The sequence below is a fragment of the Vigna angularis genome, chromosome 1, assembly GCF_016808095.1.
Source record: "Vigna angularis cultivar LongXiaoDou No.4 chromosome 1, ASM1680809v1, whole genome shotgun sequence".
In the NCBI taxonomy this organism is placed as follows: Eukaryota; Viridiplantae; Streptophyta; class Magnoliopsida; order Fabales; family Fabaceae; genus Vigna; species Vigna angularis.
In genome coordinates this window covers 9,477,998-9,498,338 of record NC_068970.1, presented here as the reverse complement: position 1 = coordinate 9,498,338, position 20,341 = coordinate 9,477,998, and the positions used below count along the sequence as shown (strand labels likewise).

The 20,341-nt window shown below is 34.1% G+C and overlaps 1 protein-coding gene across 6 annotated transcripts; it reads left to right on the top strand.

The window, feature by feature from the left end:
- Nucleotides 1-4,433: 4,433 nt before the first annotated feature.
- On the top strand, nucleotides 4,434-20,133 carry LOC108320351 (histone deacetylase 15). Of its 6 annotated transcripts, XR_008248968.1 has the most exons (20): nucleotides 4,561-4,730; nucleotides 4,934-5,099; nucleotides 5,218-5,415; nucleotides 5,590-5,701; nucleotides 6,635-6,711; nucleotides 8,198-8,273; nucleotides 8,391-8,455; nucleotides 8,949-9,004; nucleotides 9,455-9,578; nucleotides 9,681-9,806; nucleotides 9,926-9,976; nucleotides 10,127-10,195; nucleotides 13,563-13,671; nucleotides 14,150-14,229; nucleotides 14,455-14,537; nucleotides 14,617-14,662; nucleotides 14,892-15,063; nucleotides 15,308-15,442; nucleotides 18,298-18,629; nucleotides 19,808-20,133. XR_008248968.1 is itself a non-coding variant. In XM_017551743.2 (19 exons), exons 3-19 carry the CDS (start codon nucleotides 4,959-4,961, stop codon nucleotides 15,418-15,420), a joined length of 1,698 nt encoding a protein of 565 aa, XP_017407232.1. In that variant the 5' UTR covers nucleotides 4,434-4,524; nucleotides 4,704-4,730; nucleotides 4,934-4,958; the 3' UTR covers nucleotides 15,421-15,712. The 6 variants fall into 6 exon arrangements, 5 of the variants coding, with proteins under 5 accessions (XP_017407232.1, XP_017407250.1, XP_052733826.1 ...); XM_017551743.2 differs by lacking the exons at nucleotides 18,298-18,629; nucleotides 19,808-20,133 and adding an exon at nucleotides 4,434-4,524 and having other exon boundaries at nucleotides 4,704-4,730; nucleotides 15,308-15,712; XM_052877865.1 differs by lacking the exon at nucleotides 19,808-20,133 and having other exon boundaries at nucleotides 18,298-19,559.
- The last annotated feature ends 208 nt before the right edge of the window (nucleotides 20,134-20,341 follow it).

The window sequence follows — 20,341 nt, the reverse complement described above, 5'->3', positions numbered from 1 at the left end:
GAATATTTACTTTAAAACTATAAATAAATGGGGAGGTGATTTTGAATAACTGGGTGGACAAATTTTTTATTCATTTGATTTATATACAAAATCATTAACTTTATTTACATGTTGACTTATCTTAAATTAAGGTAAAAGTAATATACTCAACTATAGTCACTTTATTGAATTCTAAATTTTGTAATCTTACTTAATCCATCATAATCATAATTTAGTAGATTGAGTGGATTTATTCACTAATTCATATAAAGATAAAAAAACAGCTTTTTTATTATTTTCTAATATTTAAATTTTCATGGAAACAAATTTATTCTCTTTGGAATATCGAAATTTGCAAGATTTTAAGGATATCAATGAGATAAATCAACTCAACTATAAAAAATGTCCATAAAGAATAAAAAATGTTATTAAACTCAAAATTTAAAGTAGTAATTCATCGTATATTTTGAATAGATTATCAACTTCTTTTCAAATATTAGATTAATATTAAGATAAATCAATTAGTTACGCGGATATTGTCACATGAAAAAATAATATGATTATAGTTAGGAAAAACAACCGGTCGAATTGGACATAAATAGTGCATACATGTAATTTTATTAACAAAATAAAAACTCAATTCACAATTCGCCTACTACTCATTTAAAAAATATTTGTGGATATTTTAAATACACATATACTCCTGAGTACATACTACAAATATTTTAAAAATATATATTTTATATATATTTAAAATAATATTTAAATAAAATTATAAAAAGTATATATAAAATATGATATAAATTAAATTAAGTATAAATTAAAATTTAATTTTGATTAAATTTAATCTAATAAAATATTAATTAATTTTATTTTTAATTAAATTAAATTTAATAAGATATAACTTAAAATATTATTATTATTTTTTACGAATATCCAAATTTACAAGATTTCAAGGATATCAATGAAATAAATGAACTAAACTATAAAATATATGTATAAAAAATATAAAAAAAAGTTGCTATTAAACTCAAAAATTGAAGTAGTGATTCATTTTAATTCATCGTATTTTTTGAATGGATTATTGACATATGCCTTTAGGTTAACATTAAGATAAATCAATTAATTATGTAGATACTGTCATCTAGTATACATGAAAAAAATTATATGCATGATTGTAATAAGAGATAACATTGGATACTGATAGTGTTTTCCGTAAAATGAAAACTCAATCACGCTTATATTAAAAAATATATTTTATATTTTTAAAATAATATTTAAATAAAATTACAAAAAAATATACAAAATATAATATAAAATAAATTAAATATAAATTGAAATTTAATTTTAATTAAATTTAATTTAATAAAACATAAATTAAAAAATATATTTTTCAAATAACGTGTAATAAATATGTGCGAGTAAGTGTTACCTTTTATTCACATATCAGTATCCGCGGATTTTTATGATGACATATTATTTTATGATTGAAGGATATATTTTTTAGGTTAAATATGTTTTTCGTCCTTAAGTATCACACGATTTTGGTTTTAGTCCCTACTCGAAACTTTAATGATTTGTAGTCTTTATAGTTTTGAAACTCTTGGATGACGTTAACTTTTGTTTGAAGTGGTTAACGGTTAATCCATGTGTCATGTCATCTGACTACTTTTAATTGACGTGACAGTAAAGCTGTGGTGGTCGGTCGGCCTAGTGGGTGGTCGGCCACTCGGTCTGGTGGTCGGCATGGTGGTCTTTGTCCATAATCGTTCGGTCTTTTCCCAACACCATTCGATCTTTCATATATTGCACTTCACCCGTCACCATAACTGTTCGGTCTTTGCCCAACACCGTTCGGTCTTTTATATAGTCCGCTTCTATTTCATTGTTATGTTGATTGTAATAGAACCCACAAGGCCGACCGACCACCAGACCGAGTGACCGAACACCCGCCAGGCCGACTGACCATCACACCTTTACTGCCACATCAATTAAAAGTAGTCAGGGAATGTGACATCACACGCGGGCTGGCCGTTAGCCACATCTACTAAAAGTTAACGTCGTCCAATTTTAAGGACTAATAATAAGAGTTACACCGTCCAATTTTAAGGATTAATAATAAGAGTTTCAAAATTATGATGACTAAAAACCATCCAAATTTCGAATAGGAACTAAAACCAAAATCGTATGATACTTAAGGAACGAAAAACATATTTAACCCTATTTTTTAAAAAACATAATTGGAATGGTTCGTCATAACCCGAAATTCACTAAATTCGCGGCTTAGAGTGAGTTTAACCTGTTTTATCCATAATAAATAACTTTCTTTTCAACTTTTCAATTCAATATATAGTGAATCGAATTACGAGTTCTGAATTATTTTGACATGTCTACTTTAATGTTTGAAAATTTTTATTTTTAATTATATATTAATAAATATGCCATTTGGGTGTTTGGAACTGAAAAACAAAAATCAAGAATGTTCTCTTGTTTGAAACGGTTTTTATTTGAAAAAGAACTATTGTATGAATCAAATGCATTGATGTTCTCGTTGTTTGAAAATGTTTGTATTCTGACAAAATAATTATTGTATTAAAGGAAGAGTATGTACACATCTATTCTATCTTCATGTCTATTATTTATTCGTTTCCATCTCCAGTAAAAATAAAATAAAATAATATATATATATCATCATTTTTACTAAATTAAATAGTTTTTAGTCTTATACTTAATTATTTTTTATCTTTTATAATAGTTTTATTTATCCACGATAAAATGTTTCATTATTAATTCTAAGTGTTTAATCATATGAATTTTTTATTTGTTATTTAATATATAAAGTTATCTTTAATTTTTGTTTTATTTGAATGAGTTTTAATTTGCTAGTACAGTTTTTCAATAATTTGACTAATTCTATAAAAGAAAAGTTCATAAAATTTAATAGTATATAAAAAATAATTTCATAAAAGTTTAGAAAAATTAACGAGATATTTAAAATATTTGTTAACATCACATAAAGCTACCCGTTTATCATTTTCTTTTGCTAATATTCATCTCATTTTGTTGACCTTAATTGATGACAGAAAAAAAAAATCTCTGAAGCCGTATAGTTAAATTATTAATGGGATTAATTAATAGGCTTTAATCATGACCTAGATAACTGAAATAACTAATCTTGTAGGCTAACTTGGTTGCCAGCTGTATTACCATTATAAGTGTACAAATTATCATAGTTCTATATTTATAATTAATCCGAATGAGTCTAATTTAGGTTATGATACGTATAAGATAAATGAATTGTTATAGTTTATTTTTGAACTAATGTTTGCAGATTTAATATAATATATATGAATTGTCTTATTTATCTAGTTTATCTTTATTGTTTGTATTTTATTATATATTTTTGTACTACTTTCTTGGTTGTGATCATCTGGTAAATGTGAGCAAAGGATGATGAGATATATGTGGAGCAGACCCTAGAGGATGAACCAACATATGTTTAGTTTCATAGTTGTTTTGATGTATATAGTTTTCGATTAGACGATAAATTGTATATAAAGTTTATATTATGGTTATCGTGAATTTATTAACTTTATTGTTTGTTGACTGTTTTTCTTTTATTAATTTTGTGATAATATAAATACTATATTGTGGTTATTATAGTATTTATATATAATAGGTTACATATTCGAATAAATTTTGATTTGCTAGTACAATAATTTGACTAATTCTATAAAAGAAAATTTCATAAAATTTAATACTATATAAAATATAATTTCATAAAAATTTAGAAAAATAAAAAGATATTTAAAATATTTGTTCACATCACATAAAGCTACCCGTTTATAATTTTTCTTTGCTAATATTCATCTTGGTTTCGATAATCCAATCTTGGTATCAAGATAGTTATGAATTAATCTCATTCCCTCCTTCTTGATTTTGTTGACCTTAATTGATAACAGAAAATTTTTATTTTGTCTTTGAAGCCGTGTAGTTGAATTATTAATGGGACTAATCAATATCCTTTTTATTTATCTTCTTTCACTCTTTTATCCCTTCTTAAATTTTCTCCTCTCCTTGCATCCCCTTACTTTATCATAATTTTCCTCTTCATTTTTATTCTATCACATCTTTTTTATTATTTATCTAAGTGATGTCTTGAAATTTTATCTGTGTTTAAATATGAAATTTTACATTTGGTAAGATATTTAAATATAACTTGGTTGAGGTGATTTTATTTTATCTTTTAAATATTTGATTTGAGTAATACAATTTAAATTTATTTAATTTTTCTGAACAAATATTTAAATTTTCCAATAGTAAAATTGTCCAAAAATGAAATTTTAACTGAATAAAACAAAATAAAATAATAAAAATTAAAACTAGCAGAAGCTAATGTGACGTGTTTTCTAGTATAAATAAACAGAGACAACAAATATATTTATAACAGTGTTGTTACCTTCTTGCCCCGACCAAATCGTCAAAGAAAGAGTGAATCTTGGACAGAGGTAGTAGGTTCTTCTCCAAAGTCCAAACCCGTTACTGGTAAGACTTACCGCCCTCTATTTCTATGTGCTCTTCTTCCCTCGGTTTCATTATTTTTTTCTTTTTTTTTTCTCTTCTTGATCTTTTTTTTTTAATCTTTTTACCCATTTGGATCTCGTTATCAATTCTACCCTTTTCACAAACCCCTATTTTTGGGTTCTCCCTCTTTCAATTCATAGTCACTACCAACCGCTTCCAGAGCAAAGGTACTTCTCTCTCTTTTCTTTTTATTTTCTTTTTTCTTTTTATTTTCTTGTTAAATTTTTTCCCTTATTTATAGCCCCATTTTCGTAAGAAATAAAAAAAATGTATTTTTTTACTAATTTGTCTGTCAAGTTATAGGACCATTGTCTTTGTTGTTGTGTAATTTTTGGTGGTGCATCTGTCTTACTGTGAGGAAATGTGGTAGCTGCTAGGTTTTCGAATAATTTGCAATGGGTGGTGGAGCTCTTGAAACGAATGGTTTAACAAATGGGGAAACTGAGAACAGTCTTCACAGACAGTTTTCTCCAGCTCATGCTGCACTCGACAACTCGCTTTCTCATGCCAGTGATGCTGTTGCTGACCATGATGTTGTATGTGTCTTTTGTATTGTGTACCCTTATTTTTGTGAAGTTTTTGTTTTTGCTTCTTAGGACAGTGTATTTTACATTGAACATGTGTTTTATCTGTGACTGACTGTCGTTTGTTTAGCCTGCCAAGAGGGCCAGGCTGCAGAAGGAATTGACATTTCAGGATATGTATCAAAATGAGGGCGTGTTTGACGAGGATGACGAGGATGACAGTGATTGGGAGCCGTTTCAGTTACACAAGTGTGTGGAATTTGAAATCAAAAAGTGGTGCTGCAGAAACTGTACTATGATTAATTTGGATTGTAATGACTGTTGCTATGTATGTTTACAATTTACCTTTCTGTTGTATTTTATGCCATTCCCTTTGTTATGAGTTTCTTTCTGATGTATAGGAATGTGTTTGGTTTGGTGATAAACTATAAACTAGTCAACCTGTCAATAATACGGATCACTCTGTTTTGGTGAATAATTTAGTGCTATCTTCTACATGTAGATATGTGGGGAGCACAGGGAATCTAAAATCCTCAGCCATGGGTTTTTTGCATCTCCTTTAGCTCAAGACGACGATCTGATTGAAGTCCAGGGAGATATAAAAGGACTGAAAGGTGTATATGCATGCTTGGCTGATAATTCTGTGATGATTATAATTGAATCCAATAGTTGTTTGTTCTATATGTTGTTTTGGTACTATAGATAATGTTGGTTTGGCAAGTAATATGGTCGAGCTATTCTTTTTCAATTTCAATTAATGGTTTTCTTTATGGCCGCTCATTATAGGTTGTCATAGCCAAGGGTTTATTGTTATTACTTTTGAAACTTCATCTGCTGTCATTATTCATAATCATTTAGCTGTTGCATGTGGAATGGAAAGGGGCGATGTAGGATGGGAACCTCAGATGAAATCAACAGGGCTCACAGAAAATATATGTTATTAAGAAAAAACTGAATTAATTAAATATTTGAAAAAACCTTTATATAGGATGAAACTATAGATAAAAACATATTGTCGCCCTTAGCTATACTCAGCCCTACCTGTTTAAGGTAATGTGAAGAAAAGGACTGAAAGGCATAAAATAAAACTAAAATAAGACACTATTGAATTTAAAGTCATATAGGCTTTTTTTTTTTAATATTATTGAAGAACAAACTTGTAATTTATCAAAACCTGCACAACAGTTTTCTAGTTTAATTCTTTATCTTTTTATTTTTCTTTGTAGGTTTTAAAAATAGAGATGTGTGTAGGAAACCCAAAGTCCTAGGGAGCTTGGTGTACGAGTGGAATGTTTATGGCAAAAAGAAACTTATACAGGCCTGGGTATCAGTATTATAAACTCAAAATAAGGGTGATATTTCAAACTAGAAGAGTTGTTTCTATAGGTTTACCTAATGGGAGGTAGGGATAGTCTGCTATTCTAATTTATAAGTCCATATTTTGATTCTTATAATTTCATTATTTTTATGTGGTTGTACATATATTTTCCCTGTCTAATGTGATATTAAGCTCCAAATTTATTTATGTTTGATCGATATCTTTGTAGATGTTGGCTCACAGAAATCAGTGGCAAATAGTTCTACAGCGATTGGCTTTGATGAGAGAATGTTGTTGCATGCAGAAGTATGGTTCGGCTTACACTTTTTTTTTCCATTTTTACCTCATTTCAAAATGGATGCTATGCTTTATTGTAACCTACAATCTCATAAGACCGTATGAATTTGGTTTACTATCCAATAAAAAAGGCATACAAATTCTTTTATTTTCAACAAACACCAGTGCTCTATGTCTTGTGTTATCTGAATGTCAAACTGGAATAGAGGATTTTCAGTGCTCACCTATTCTAGGAGTGTTATAGACAAGTGTATTTGTGACGATGCAAACTTATGATAAATGTTGAAGTAAGGCCTTTTCTTTCCAATGATCTACTTTAATATTTTGAAAATACATAGTTCCAGTTAATACGTGTTTTTAATCATGTGTGCTTTATTATCTGTGTCCTTCTTAATGCTGTCTGCTGTTTTCCAATTTAGTTAAAAACTTAAAGTATACTCAAATGTGCTTCTCATATTTCAATTTTTTTATATATGATCTGTTTCTAGTAAGTTTTTACATGTTTCAAGATTGCACTTCCATTTCAGTTTAATCATTCTGAATTGCTTCGAAAAATGGTTTTATTTCCATTTCTGTTGAAGTGGTATATGATACTCATATCTTGATACCTTTAGGGTTTGTCTAGACGAGGTTCTCCATAAGTCCTTCTCGCAGAGAAAAAAAATGAAATTAACTTCTGTTAGCTAAAACTAGTTTGTGCACAAGTTAAAAAAATAAATGTTTAGATAAACTAAATGAGAGAGTTTCTACAAATTAGCTTATGTATAAGCTAATTTTAGCTTATGAAGAAGTTAATTTCAAATTTTCCTCTTATTTTTCACTCCTAAAAGAAGCTAATGGAGAAGTTCGTCCAAACAGGTTCATAGAAAACATTGGTTCAAGGATTTTTGCTATCAATGTGTTTTATGTATGAGTGCGTTATCAATTTTTTATTATGTACACTTTTGTCAGGAAAGGCCATTCCTCCACTTAGTTTCTAGTTTTTCTTTTGATAATTGATGGACTGCAAAATCAATTTTGTATATAAGATATTTGTGAACACATTTGGCATGCCACATCTCTCTTCCTAACCTTAGTTCTCTGTCTATTCCTGCACTATTCATAATCATCTATTTAGAATTGCAAGGGTTGGTTTATCTATGACAGGCAACACAAAACCATATCTCATTAAGGGTAGGGGAAGCAAGAGGAAAAAAAATTGTGGATAAATATACTCCTATCGGACAATAATTTTTCTTGCTTAATGTTGATTATGCATCCTTGAATGAAGGTTTCATACATCTGATATTTAAACAATCATCTGATATCTTTATCATGGAAACTGTTATACTAAAAGCTATGGTTTACAGAGTACAATACAGCAAAGTAGGATTGTATTTTGGCAACACTATTGTGTGTCTTATGAATGCAATGATTGCAGCTTGGTTTTTTTACTTAGTAGTATATGCCTGTTTGTGTGATGATACTTTGTTTGGTGGTTTTTGGGTTATCATAGGTTGATAAGAAATCACCTCCACATCCTGAGAGGCCAGATCGTCTTCAAGTCATTGCTGCTAGTCTTTCTAGAGCTGGTATTTATATATTCTAAATATTTGCTGCTATCATCCATTTTTCTTGACCATCAATATTTACAGTTTAGTACTCCTGCTGATGTCTATTTATATTTGATATCATTGTTGATCATGCAGGCATATTTCCTGGAAAATGTTATGCAATTCCTGCTAGGGAAATCACACCAGAAGAACTTATTACGGTAGTGGATTTCTATGTAACTGTAATGAATATGTGCATGGGCACATACATGAGTCTGTTTCCTATGGCTTTCCTTCTTTAATAAGATACACTAGGGCTACAAACAAATGCTGTTCAATTAGTAGACATAATTTAATGGTATATGCTTAATATTGTTTGATAGGGTGTATTAATGGATAAACTTTGTTTTCAAATATAATACATGGCATATGTCATCCGTGACATGTGTATAATTGGACCAAAGCTCCTTTTACCATTATGTCACCCCATTTTTTATTTGACTCTATTGATCACCAGTATTAGTTTTCAGTAAGTTCCACTTCAAAAATAGAGTAACTTGTAATAGTTGCCTTTTTTATATTCTCTGATTATGCTAATAGGATAACTTGTTTTTAATTTTTTTCTCCTTTCCCCTCCCTTTCCTTTATCAATTTGTCTAAGAAGTAACTCTTGCATCCTTAACCAATCTTATCATTACGATATTGGAATTGAAGGTTCATTCTTTGGAGCATATTGAGTCTGTGGAAGTTACAACTGAATCACTCTCTAGGTACATTAATTTCTGTTTATCTCTAATGCATATTTTTTCTTTATTTTATGCTTTGATGTTGATGTCATTTTAGAGTGCTAGTACTCTCTGTACTCTTGGTTAAATTTATTGTCAACCATAACATCGTGAGTGAGACTCATTAAATAAAAAGTGGGACCCACAGCGTCGTGGTCTCTAATAAATTTCAGTGGATAATTGTATGTTTAAAAGACTTTCTTAGGTTTTCTCTCTTTTAATACAACCTGTACTCCAGTTGGTCCTCTTTGGTGATTTTATCCCTATCCCTATGCAGAAGTCTCCAATATCGTGTAGCAATCCTTGGACCCTGATCTTCTAATTGGATAATAAATAATTTATGATTCCATTCAATTCTTCAGTGTAAAAATGCTTAATGTATTTTTAACTATGTTGACAGGATTCATTATGGTTAATGTCTCTATGTGATTGCAGTTATTTCACTCCAGACACATATGCCAATCAGCATTCAGCACTTGCTGCTAGGTTGGCTGCTGGGTTATGTGCTGATCTGGCATCTGCAATTGTTTCCGGACGTGCCAAAAATGGATTTGCTTTGGTGGGAATCATTGAGTTACCTCTGATAACTATCATCATTAGTTGCAATTGAAGGTTGATACACATTAATTATTAAGTGTATTTTTGTTCTTCTATAAATCAGGTTAGGCCTCCTGGTCATCATGCTGGTGTAAGACAGGCAATGGGGTTCTGCCTTCACAATAATGCTGCTGTGGCAGCGTTGGCTGCTCAAGCTGCAGGGGCTAGGAAAGTGCTAATTTTAGATTGGGTAATGTTGCCACTCATGCCTTTGTGAAATTATTTGTTTTTCCTAAAGCGTTTTGAATGGGGCCTAATCGTTATTAAATGAAGAGTTGATTGAGCTTCATGATTATTAATTTATTACAGGATGTTCATCATGGAAACGGGACCCAAGAAATATTTGAACATAACAAATCAGTGAGCTGTTTAATATTAAATGCTGTTTTCTTTTCCCACCTCTTGTGTGGATGAAACTTATCTATGTGCTACTCTTGCTCTTTTAAAGAAACTAAGCCAATAGCTTTTTCATGATTTTAATGGTGCTAACTAGTTTTTTCTTATCTGTAGGTCTTGTATATATCATTGCATAGACACGAGGATGGAAAGTTTTATCCTGGTACTGGAGCTGCTGAAGAGGTACTTGACTGCAGACGAAATTTCAAATTAAAACTGATGCTGCTGGCCAACTTAGCCAGGTGCTTTTTGGTCTGGTAGTGGGAATATTGTTATTTATCTGACAAATGTTTTTTAATAGTAAACCAAAAGGGATAAAGATAAGTATTGCATTGAGTGATATAATGTTAGGGAAGGAGAGTTTACGAGTGAAGGAATAAAACATTAAATGCCTAACTGCCTTAACTGCCTTAGCAGTTAGGAAGAGCGGGGTTATTGGTTGTATAAATAGCAAATAATCAATTGTAGTGGGGGATGTTTTTGGTTTGATTGTAGTCTAACAGGGTTTGTCATCTTGAGGAGGGAGGTTAGGCTCTCTAGAGGGAGGTTATGCTCCCAAACCCAGTCCTTGTAAAGAGATTCGTTTACGGTGAATAATAGCAAAACTCATTCTTTCATTTATGTTTCTATCTTTTGAGTGTTTTCTTGTTAGGTTCCAAACCGAGGAACCTAACAATTGGTCCGACCTGCCGGATATCCTTAGGAGAGGGGTCAAGAACGGATCAAGAAGTGGTCAAGAAAGGGGTGAAGCATGGAAGGAAGAGACAATTCTTGGGAAAGGAGGATCAGCGAACAGAAAAGGGAGCTAGCAGAATGGAGAAGAAATATGCAAGAAATGCGGCAGGAAACCAGAGAACTCTTGCGAGTTCTTGGAGGAAGGGTGGGGAACCAGGAATAGGGATTAGAAGGCAGTCCAGGGTTTGTAGATGAAGATCAACATACTGTTAACGAGAATCAGAGAAGGAGAAGAGAATGCTCGGGGGAGGAACGAGAGCGAAGACAAAGGGGGGAAAAATTAAACGCACTAGAAGGAAGAATGGAGGAACGAATGGCGGCAATGGAGCCGTCAATGGATGGACGAAAGGCGGAGATGGAGTCGTCAAGGGAGGAAATGAAGGTGAAAATGACGGCAATTCGACAAGACTCGGCAGCCACACGCCATGATCTTCAAGAAGTGAGGCGATTATCGGGGGGACGACACCGCATTCAAGGGGAACTGTCTGACGACAATCAGGCGCCTGTGAACACCAATAGGAGTACGAGACGCAAGGACGAAATTGGGGGTGGAGAAGGTGAGCGGTTCAATTGGAGGAAGAGGGTGGAGCTGCCCGTGTTCGAAGGATTAGATCCATTGAACTGGATCAATTGGGCGGAGCGATTCTTCGAATTTCAAGGAGTAGCGGAAGAGGAGAAGGTACGATTAGCATATGTGAGCATGGAGGGGAGCGCTGGCTACTGGGTCAAAGCTTGGAAGGAGAAAGCCAATAATCGTTCATGGGATGGTTTGAAGGAAGCCCTGGTGATAAGGTTTGGAGCCATTGTTGAGCGGTTGACAACATTGAGACAAACGGGGACGGTGGACGAGTATGTACAATACTTCAAGATATTGGCGGGTCGAACGAAGAGGGTACCAGACGAGCAGCTGTTGGGATATTTTCTTGCGGGATTGAAAGAGGACATCCGGAATCAAGTCCGACAGCATGAACCGCAGGAATGGATGGTGGCGATGCGGATCGCAAGGGATGTTGAGGAGTTCCAGAGAGTTGCCGAACGGTCTGAGGAAAAGTGCTATAGCCCATACCGATCGGGAGTGGCCGAGCAGTCTGAGGCCATAGAAGACCAATTGTCTGGGGGACGAACGTGCGGTGAGGTGACACGGTCCGAGGCCAATTGCTATAAACCAAGCAGATCGAAAGTTGTCGAGCGGTCTGAGGACAAGTGCTATAGCCCATGCCGATCGGGAAAGGCCGAGCGGTCCAAGGCCATAGAAGACAAGTCGTCTTGGGGACGAACGAGCGGTGAGGTGATACGGTCCGAGGCCGATCACTATAACCCAGGCCGATCGAGAGTTACCGAACAGTCGGAGGCCAAGCGCTATATATAGCCCAGGTCGATCGAGAGTGGCCGAGCGATCGGTCGAATCCGAACAGGAGAAGACTGTTGGACCCAACGGGAGAGGCTTGACGAAGCCGAACGGGCTAGCACTACAAGCTGCAAACCCGAGAGGACTGAAGGAGCCGAACGGTTCGGAAACGAACGGGAAAGAACTGCCAAATCCGAACGTGAAAGGACAGGAGGAACCGAACGATCTTACATTTACAGTCAAAGGCCGAACGGTTTTACACTCAAAGCGATCTCCTAATCATTGGCCGAACGGTCTTGCAGTTACATTCAAAGACCGAACGGTCTTACAGTCCAAACAATCTCTCAGTAATTGGCCGAACGGGCTTACAATTAGAATGAAGGCTAAGGAGGGAAAGGTGGATGGAAGAATCAATGGCCGGGAGAGAAGGATGGATTTTGTGAAGAGGTGGACCAGCGAACAAAAGAAGGGCCTTGACGTTCGTGAGGCACCTGCAGAGGGGAGAGAACTTTTTGAAGCTTTGAAAGACATCGAAGACCATTTCTTCAGGGATTATAATTCTGGAAAAGAGGTGACCAGAATGCTGGAAGCTAATAAAATCCAAGAAGAATGGAAGTCATTGGAGGAGGAATTGCCACCACCCAAACCTCTAGACCTGAATTGGAGGGCAGTTGCCAGAGGGTTCCATTCATATGAGTACACGATGATGAAGAGGAGCCGTGAGATCAAGCCTCCCGTTTCCAACCTTGAGGACAAGGTTGTTCGGCAGCGGGGTGTAATGTTAGGGAAGGAGAGTTTACGAGTGAAGGAATAAAACATTAAATGCCTAACTGCCTTAGCAGTTAGGAAGAGCGGGGTTATTGGTTGTATAAATAGCAAATAATCAATTGTAGTGGGGGATGTTTTTGGTTTGATTGTAGTCTAACAGGGTTTGTCATCCTGAGGAGGGAGGTTAGGCTCTCTAGAGGGAGGTTATGCTACCAAACCCAGTCCTTGTAAAGAGATTCGTTTACGGTGAATAATAGCAAAACTCATTCTTTCATTTCTGTTTCTATCTTTTGAGTGTTTTCTTGTTAGGTTCCAAACCCAGGAACCTAACATATAACTTGGCTAATCTCGATGACAATTAGAATCTACACTGGCTATTTTGACTTTGTCCTGCTCCTGCAGATATATATAGATTTGAATTGGATTTATCGAGTTCAGTGTATTTCCTTTGTAAAATTTTGGAAGATCATCCGGTGAATGTGCTTTTTCTTTAGAAGTTCAATGTTGAAATTATATGGATGTTATTGCCGTGTGCTTTTGATCAAGTGGATTTTTAGTGTGCCTCCATGTTTTTCTGTGAGTTGGTTGCTGCATATTTCCATTTGGGTGTAAAATGCTTATACATCTTTAAAATTCCTCCTATTTTAAATGCATTTGAATTTTGAGAAGTGATTTTAAGTCTTTTTTTCATCTTTTCAGGTTGGTAGCATGGGTGCTGAAGGGTACTGTGTGAATATTCCTTGGAGTCGAGGAGGAGTTGGTGACAATGACTACAATTTTGCATTTCAGCATGTTGTCCTTCCTATAGGTTAGCATATATTGTGGACTTCTGGAATTTATTTAATTTGATTTTTTGAAGATTGATTGATCAATAATTTCAGAACAGTGTCCTTTTAGAATATCTTGTGAAATGGTGGATGAAATCAAATATTAGTTGACCTCCTTTTTATGATCTCAGTAATGGTAATATAATCATAATAATTATTGTACTGGAACCTATTTGGTAAGCGTGATATCAGTGTTTGAACTTTTTGTCAATAATAATATGCTTTTGGTAATTGATCTAATTTTCCTGGCGTGCTGCTGTGGAAGATTGATTCTTGTTGGTAGCTGGCAAGGATTTTAAAATTACCAAGGAATGAGAATAATATTGGATTGTGGCATGCATGTATATTAAGAAGTGGCATTGTAGAATATGATATTCTATTCTTCCCACCCTCCGGGTTGTATCTCTTAAAGTGTACAATAATCTCTGAAACATAATTATGAACTGCATTCTTTTTCAGCTTCTGAGTTTAATCCAGATTTCATCATAGTATCTGCTGGATTTGATGCTGCAAGAGGCGATCCCCTAGGATGTTGCGATGTGAGAATTTTACCAACACAATATTTATCTTCTTCCTTTTTTAAATATTATGAATTGATTAATTGGATAAAATTACATAAAATCGCTGTATAAATAACTTTAACCTGTTTTACTATTGGTCAAGTGTTAAAAACATTCAATATACTTTAATTAAAGTAACCAATTTTGCCTATAATAAATCAGTATTTTACGAGGTATATAATGGAACTTTCATCAATGATGCAGATTACTCCCTCTGGCTATGCACACATGACGCATGTGTTGAATACCCTCGCGGGTGGAAAATTGCTTGTTATTCTTGAGGGGGGGTATGTAATTCACGCCTTTCATACTTATTTTATTAGACGCTATTTTGTTTCTATTTGATTTACATTTTCTTTACTGCAGCTATAATCTTCGATCTATATCGTCTTCCGCAACTGCAGTAATCAAGGTGAATTCTCATGCCCCTCATGATATGTATTGATATCCCTTTTGGGTTGTGTCTCCTCTTTCATTTATTCTATTGCACCCTTCAGGATGAAAAATTTCTTTGGTTGGTCATTTTTTATTTCTATTGTGTATTCAATCTGTTGCATGGTCGTGACATGTGAGATTGATATATCAGAGCTTATGGCTCCTTGATATATTTTTTATTTCTTACTTGGATTCTACTGGAACAGGTATTACTGGGTGAGAGTCCTGGATGTGAACTGGAAAATAGTTTTCCTTCCAAAGCTGGCCTGCTAACCGTTCTGGAAGTCCTCAAAATTCAGATGAAATTTTGGCTTTCCTTGGGTCCGATTTTTGTGAATTTGGAGTCACAATGGAGGATGTACTGTTTCCAAAAAAAAAGTAAGGAACTTCCTTTGGTTTATTTATTGATTTGACAACCTTATTTGTTTTGGATATTGTTTTATTTTTTATATCTTTGGACTAGTTGGGAACAGTGATGGGATATATTTGAGGGGAGGGAGGAGTATCTCATTCTCTGCTCTACTAACATACTGTGCGCTCTGGGAGAGTTTACAATTTAGTATTTTAGAGAAGCATCAATTCTAAATTGGTGATTATTATTATTATTATCAATGTTTTGTAGGGAAACAGATTAAGAAACGACGCCGACTTGTGGTTCCAATGTGGTGGAGGTGGGGACGAAAAAGTTCATTGTTCTATTTTATGAACGGCCACCTTCATAAGAAATCAAAGTGATTATGTTGAGCTGATGAATTTTGTAAGCACAGGAAATACGTAGTAGTTATCAGCATGTTTGTACATTCTATCTTCGTGATATGATTTTTCTTTGGTCGTGCAAAGTGCCGAAGGGTGAGAATCGGAGAAGAAAGAGGGGGAGGACAAGTGTAGAGGATTAAATTTCCCAGATCCTTATTGGAACATTGAATTTTGATAGTTTACCAAATGGGAAAAATGAGAAATTAACACTTTCTGCTTCAACTAAGAAAACGCATGATAAAAACTGAAACATGTGTGGTCTTATCCTTTATTTTCATGGTCTGTTTTGAATCTTAGAACTTTTGTATGATAGCCAATATTTGCTATGCTTTTCTTCGTCCTATGTTTTGGCGGTAATACAAGTAGAGTTGAAAATCAGATTTCTTTCGACTTGGGTTAATGCTTCATTATGGAGGCCTTATTTTTTTTGTTATTAATATAGCCATCTCAATAAGAAGCATCATGATTCATATGGTCTTGAGAAGCATAACCTTCCCTTTGGAAGTTTCATTATTGAACGTTTGAACTGGGTTTAGATTGAAATTTTGGGTTGGGACAATGGTAAATCTGGTTCAATTCGTCTCTTGCACCCTCCTATCTCAGGTGCAATGGAAAGGCAAAGGTTCCGGTTGTTGTGGACTAATCTTAATCTTAAGTTGTAAATTGCATTGGGTCGTTGTGGAGTTGATACTGTTTCTGAACAGCTGACAATGGAAGCAAACAAATTGCTGTCTATCTTGTTTGACACCCATTAGATGAAGCGAACTTTATTAAGCTGTATATGTGGATCTTGTCCGAAATAATTTGGGGTTCCAGTTCAGGGTTCCTTGTCTAATTTGCATTGAGCAAGAAGATGGAGATGGAATGGAAATGATAGCAAACATAGACGTAGACATTGCAGGAAACATAAAGCCATTAATTCCTCCCTCTCACCTAAAAAATTCAGATACCTTATGCTTGAGTTATTATGAATTTAAATGTTTATTTTCTTATAGAGTCAAATATATTATGCAAAGTTTTGAACTTCAAATACTTCTAAGTCCAACTTCGTATTTTAGGATGAGATGTTTAGGTACTTGTCCTTTTGAGGATATTCATTATTTTCAAGTTGAGTGGAGATTGTGTATGCAAAAGACACTTTAACGCTTGAAATTAAATGTGTCAAATAACAATAAATGTAGTAATTAATGAATGTAATAAATGTATCTCATGTATTGTGTTATTTATATCATATTTATGAATATTTTTACTTAGGCGGGTCTAATTCATTTAGTTGATTATCTTGATTAGTTTTTGGTTAATAACTATATTAATCATGCTTTAATCATGATTTAAAATTAATTAACTTAGTTAATGTTTTCTGTTTGGTCTTGGTTGGTCGATACGTAGTCGGTATAATCATCATATTGCATGTTCATATCATAAAGATCAAATACATCTAGGCATATATGGTTGAGATGTTCTCAAGCATATATGGTATACTTGCCCTTAGACTCCCCTTAGACTTGATATGTCTATACTCAAGTCTTTAGGTTGTTGTTATGGTGTTAGTATTGGTGTTGTATATATAAAGAAAATTTATATTTCCTTGATTTCTTCCTATAAGTATAGTAGTTACTGAACTTCGAAGAGTGTGTAGACAAAAATGTTTTAATGATGAAGTGTCAGATCTTATTAGATGTGAGATATGAAGAGTTGTCATATTGCATAAGAAATGAAGTGATGCTTAGAAGGTAGAGAGTTGCGCACTTTGGCAATTAGATATGAAGAGATCTAAAAGTTGAAATAAAGAGTTGGAATATGAAAGGTTGCCAACATTTTTTTATAAATAAAGAGCTCATTTGTCTTAGTTGAGCGCCTTGATTCTTGAGAATCTCCTCTATTGTTGGTATCTTTAAGGAAAATTTCCAATACTTTAACATTAACTAATAGTAGGTATGTCTCATAGTGGTTCCAATATGGGTTTTGGTGAAGGGACATGTAATGATCGTAGTCGGGCTTTGTCGTCTTCCAGTGCATCATCATCAAGGACAAAAGGGATTCTTCTAAAGAGGTTGTTGAGAACAACTTACCTCTGTGAGGAGGTTATTAGTGAGTAGATCCTTTAGATAAAAATACCTTTCTAAGTTTAGGTGGTCGCCCATCTTGAACTCGTAACTAAATAGTGTATATGTGTTTGAGAATGAGAAGGTAAAAGATATGATATCGTTTAGGAGGGCTTATGTCATAGAGAATGTATGTCATGGTTGAGAAGGGTACAAAAATGACTTTTCCTATGTGTATATGGCCTTTTTCACCCAACTCTATGTCTGACTACCTTTCGATGAGTTCATCATGAGTCTTCTTCATTTTTTAATGTTTCACCAACCCAACTTCATTTGAATAACTAGAGTTGCCTCTAAGCCTTTAGGTTGATATGTAAAGCTTTTAACCTATCGCTAACACCTTAGTGTTTTCTTCATTTCTACCTTACTCGTTCAAGGTCTCCTATTAGTTGGTTATCCTTAGTTAGCTAGTCGGGTACTTGCCCGTTTAATGTGTACTCTCAGTCATTTAAGCAATCTAAGAATGAGTTTTTTACGGTTCTAGTAAATCATACTGGTCGATCTCACTTTTATGTTAGAATAATAGGCAAAAGTTTCCTTTCTACTATACCAATAAACTTTTTAGATGTAAGGAATGGCCAAAAGACATTATGTTCGACAGACGAGCTCTATGCAAACTTCTTGCTAAAAATATTATTAGTGTTTCGGTGACTGACCTGCTCAATAAGTTTGAAATTTCATGTAACTTGGATACTTTTTAGCTAATTTGAATGTGTGTGTGTGTGTTTTTTTTCTTTTTTTGTATTTGCAGGTTACATGACCTAACACAAAGTTAAGTCAGGGATAAAAGATGTGTTCCGCAATTTGAGGAACAACATAGAGTTAGAAGTCAAGAAGAGAGGGGCAGTCAACATGGTACCTAACTTGAAAGGCTTAGTGGTGGACACTCATTGACCTCAAAGTGCTGCGAAGAAAGTCCAAATGCTAAGAGGCGCGGTAACTGTTGGTTGAGTTCGACACCTAGGCTAGTAGTTCTAAGAACAAGGCTAATGACCTTGGTGGGTTGACGAGTGTTCAACTTAATATGTGCAAAGGCGTCTGAGGTAGCTCTAAGGGAGCATGAGATGAAGCTGGTGGAAAAGAGTGAGTTGACCATCCTTATACGTGCCTTTTTGAAGTTTCATAATCGTACACTTGTGTGTGGGCACAGAATAACCAGTATGTTAAATAATGAGATTGTTGATTAGGGCAAGGCCAAATCATGTATTGACTTGTCCATTATGGGTTGATAAAATGAAAATTGTCTTTTTCCAACAATTGTCTTTTTTTTGTTGCCTTTTATAACTTACAATTTTTTCTAGGTTTTTGTGAATGCTACGATTTACATGTATAGAATCGAATACAATTGTGCTCCAATATAATTATAACCACAACGAATCATGATAATAATCTTAAGTATCATAGACTTGACGTTTTAAAGTTATTGTTGGAAAAGTTCTCATTTAATTATGCTTATCTGAGGCAGACAAGGTAGGTAGTGGGTGACTTTGCAAGATGTTTAACTAATATCGACTTGGTAGCCTACAAACAACATACAAAAGTGTTCAACTAGAACCAACAAGGTAACCAACATGAAACTAATATATGAGTTCAATCAAGACTGACTTGGTAGTCAACAGGATACTAATAGGTGAGTTCAATTAGGTCCGACTTGGTAATCGGCAAAGAACATATGAAAGTGTTCAACCAAGATTGACATGGTATTTGGGATGGAACTAATAGATGAGTTCAATAAGGACTGGATTGGTAGCTGATAATAGTTGATTTTACATGTTTTTGTGTGTATCTTTTAGTGAATAAATCAATTCCTTCATAATTTTTACCTTGTTTTATGCTTAAGTTTAATGTGTTTTCATCTTTTTTGTGTTTTATTTAGTATATGCTTGCTTTTATCTCTAATATCTTTGTTTGAGTGTGTGAAATAAATGAATAGAAAACAATTATAGTGGAAGAAAACACACAAGAACTCAAGGGAACATGTTTTAAGACAAGAAAAGATCAATTTGAAGCAATATTGATAATGTTGTCAAAACTGTTTGGCTTTGAGCGATGGAGTTGTGTAGCTGAGCGCCACAGGAACAGAGTTGAGTGGCAGAAGGCCGAGAGGAGTGGCACTGAGCAACACAGAAATGGTGCTCAAGCGCTATTTTTTGCAAATTGAATGACACTCAGCGACACTGATATACAACTAAGTGGTGGCTACACTGATATACAACTGAGCGATGGCTACACTAACATGTCAAAATGGGTTATTTAAGCAGGTTTCTTGCGAGGTTTTGAGGATTCTTCTCCTCCTACACTTCATTCTTTACCTAGAGTGATTGGAAGAGACTCTTGGAGGTTGTTTCAGGTGCTAGGAATCTTTCCCACTCCTCCTTGGGTCTTCAACTTCATCAATGGTGATTTTGCCCCTATTGGGTTGAGGAAGAAAAGATGGGTCACGAATTGGAAATGGAGATGCGAATAGGGAGCGCGATTGAAGCATAGAGCAAATGTCAAGAATCTTGGGAAAGATCGTGCATCTTCTCTTTGGTTTCAATTTCTTCCCTGTCTTTTTAATTTTGTAGAACCCTAAGTTCTCCATCATGGAAGAGTTTTTCTATTTGTTGAGATTAGTTGTAAAATATGAAATTCTTATGTATTTTATGATGTTAATGATATATGTTTTTCCAATTCATTTTAGTATTCAATTTTATGCTTAATGCTTGCTTTGGTTTGGTCACCCATGCATGATTTGTGGTTCTTGATGTATTGTGAAATATGATTTGAACTCAGAACTGAAATTGAACATCTAA

Coding starts and splice junctions, on each gene's coding strand:
- LOC108320351 (XM_052877865.1), top strand. CDS start 4,959: ATGGGTGGTGGAGCTCTTGAAACGAATGGTTTAACAAATGGGGAAACT. Junction 5,702..6,634: donor AGATATAAAAGGACTGAAAG/GTGTATATGCAT, acceptor ATATCTTTGTAG/ATGTTGGCTCACAGAAATCA. Junction 10,196..13,562: donor GTACTGGAGCTGCTGAAGAG/GTACTTGACTGC, acceptor TCATCTTTTCAG/GTTGGTAGCATGGGTGCTGA.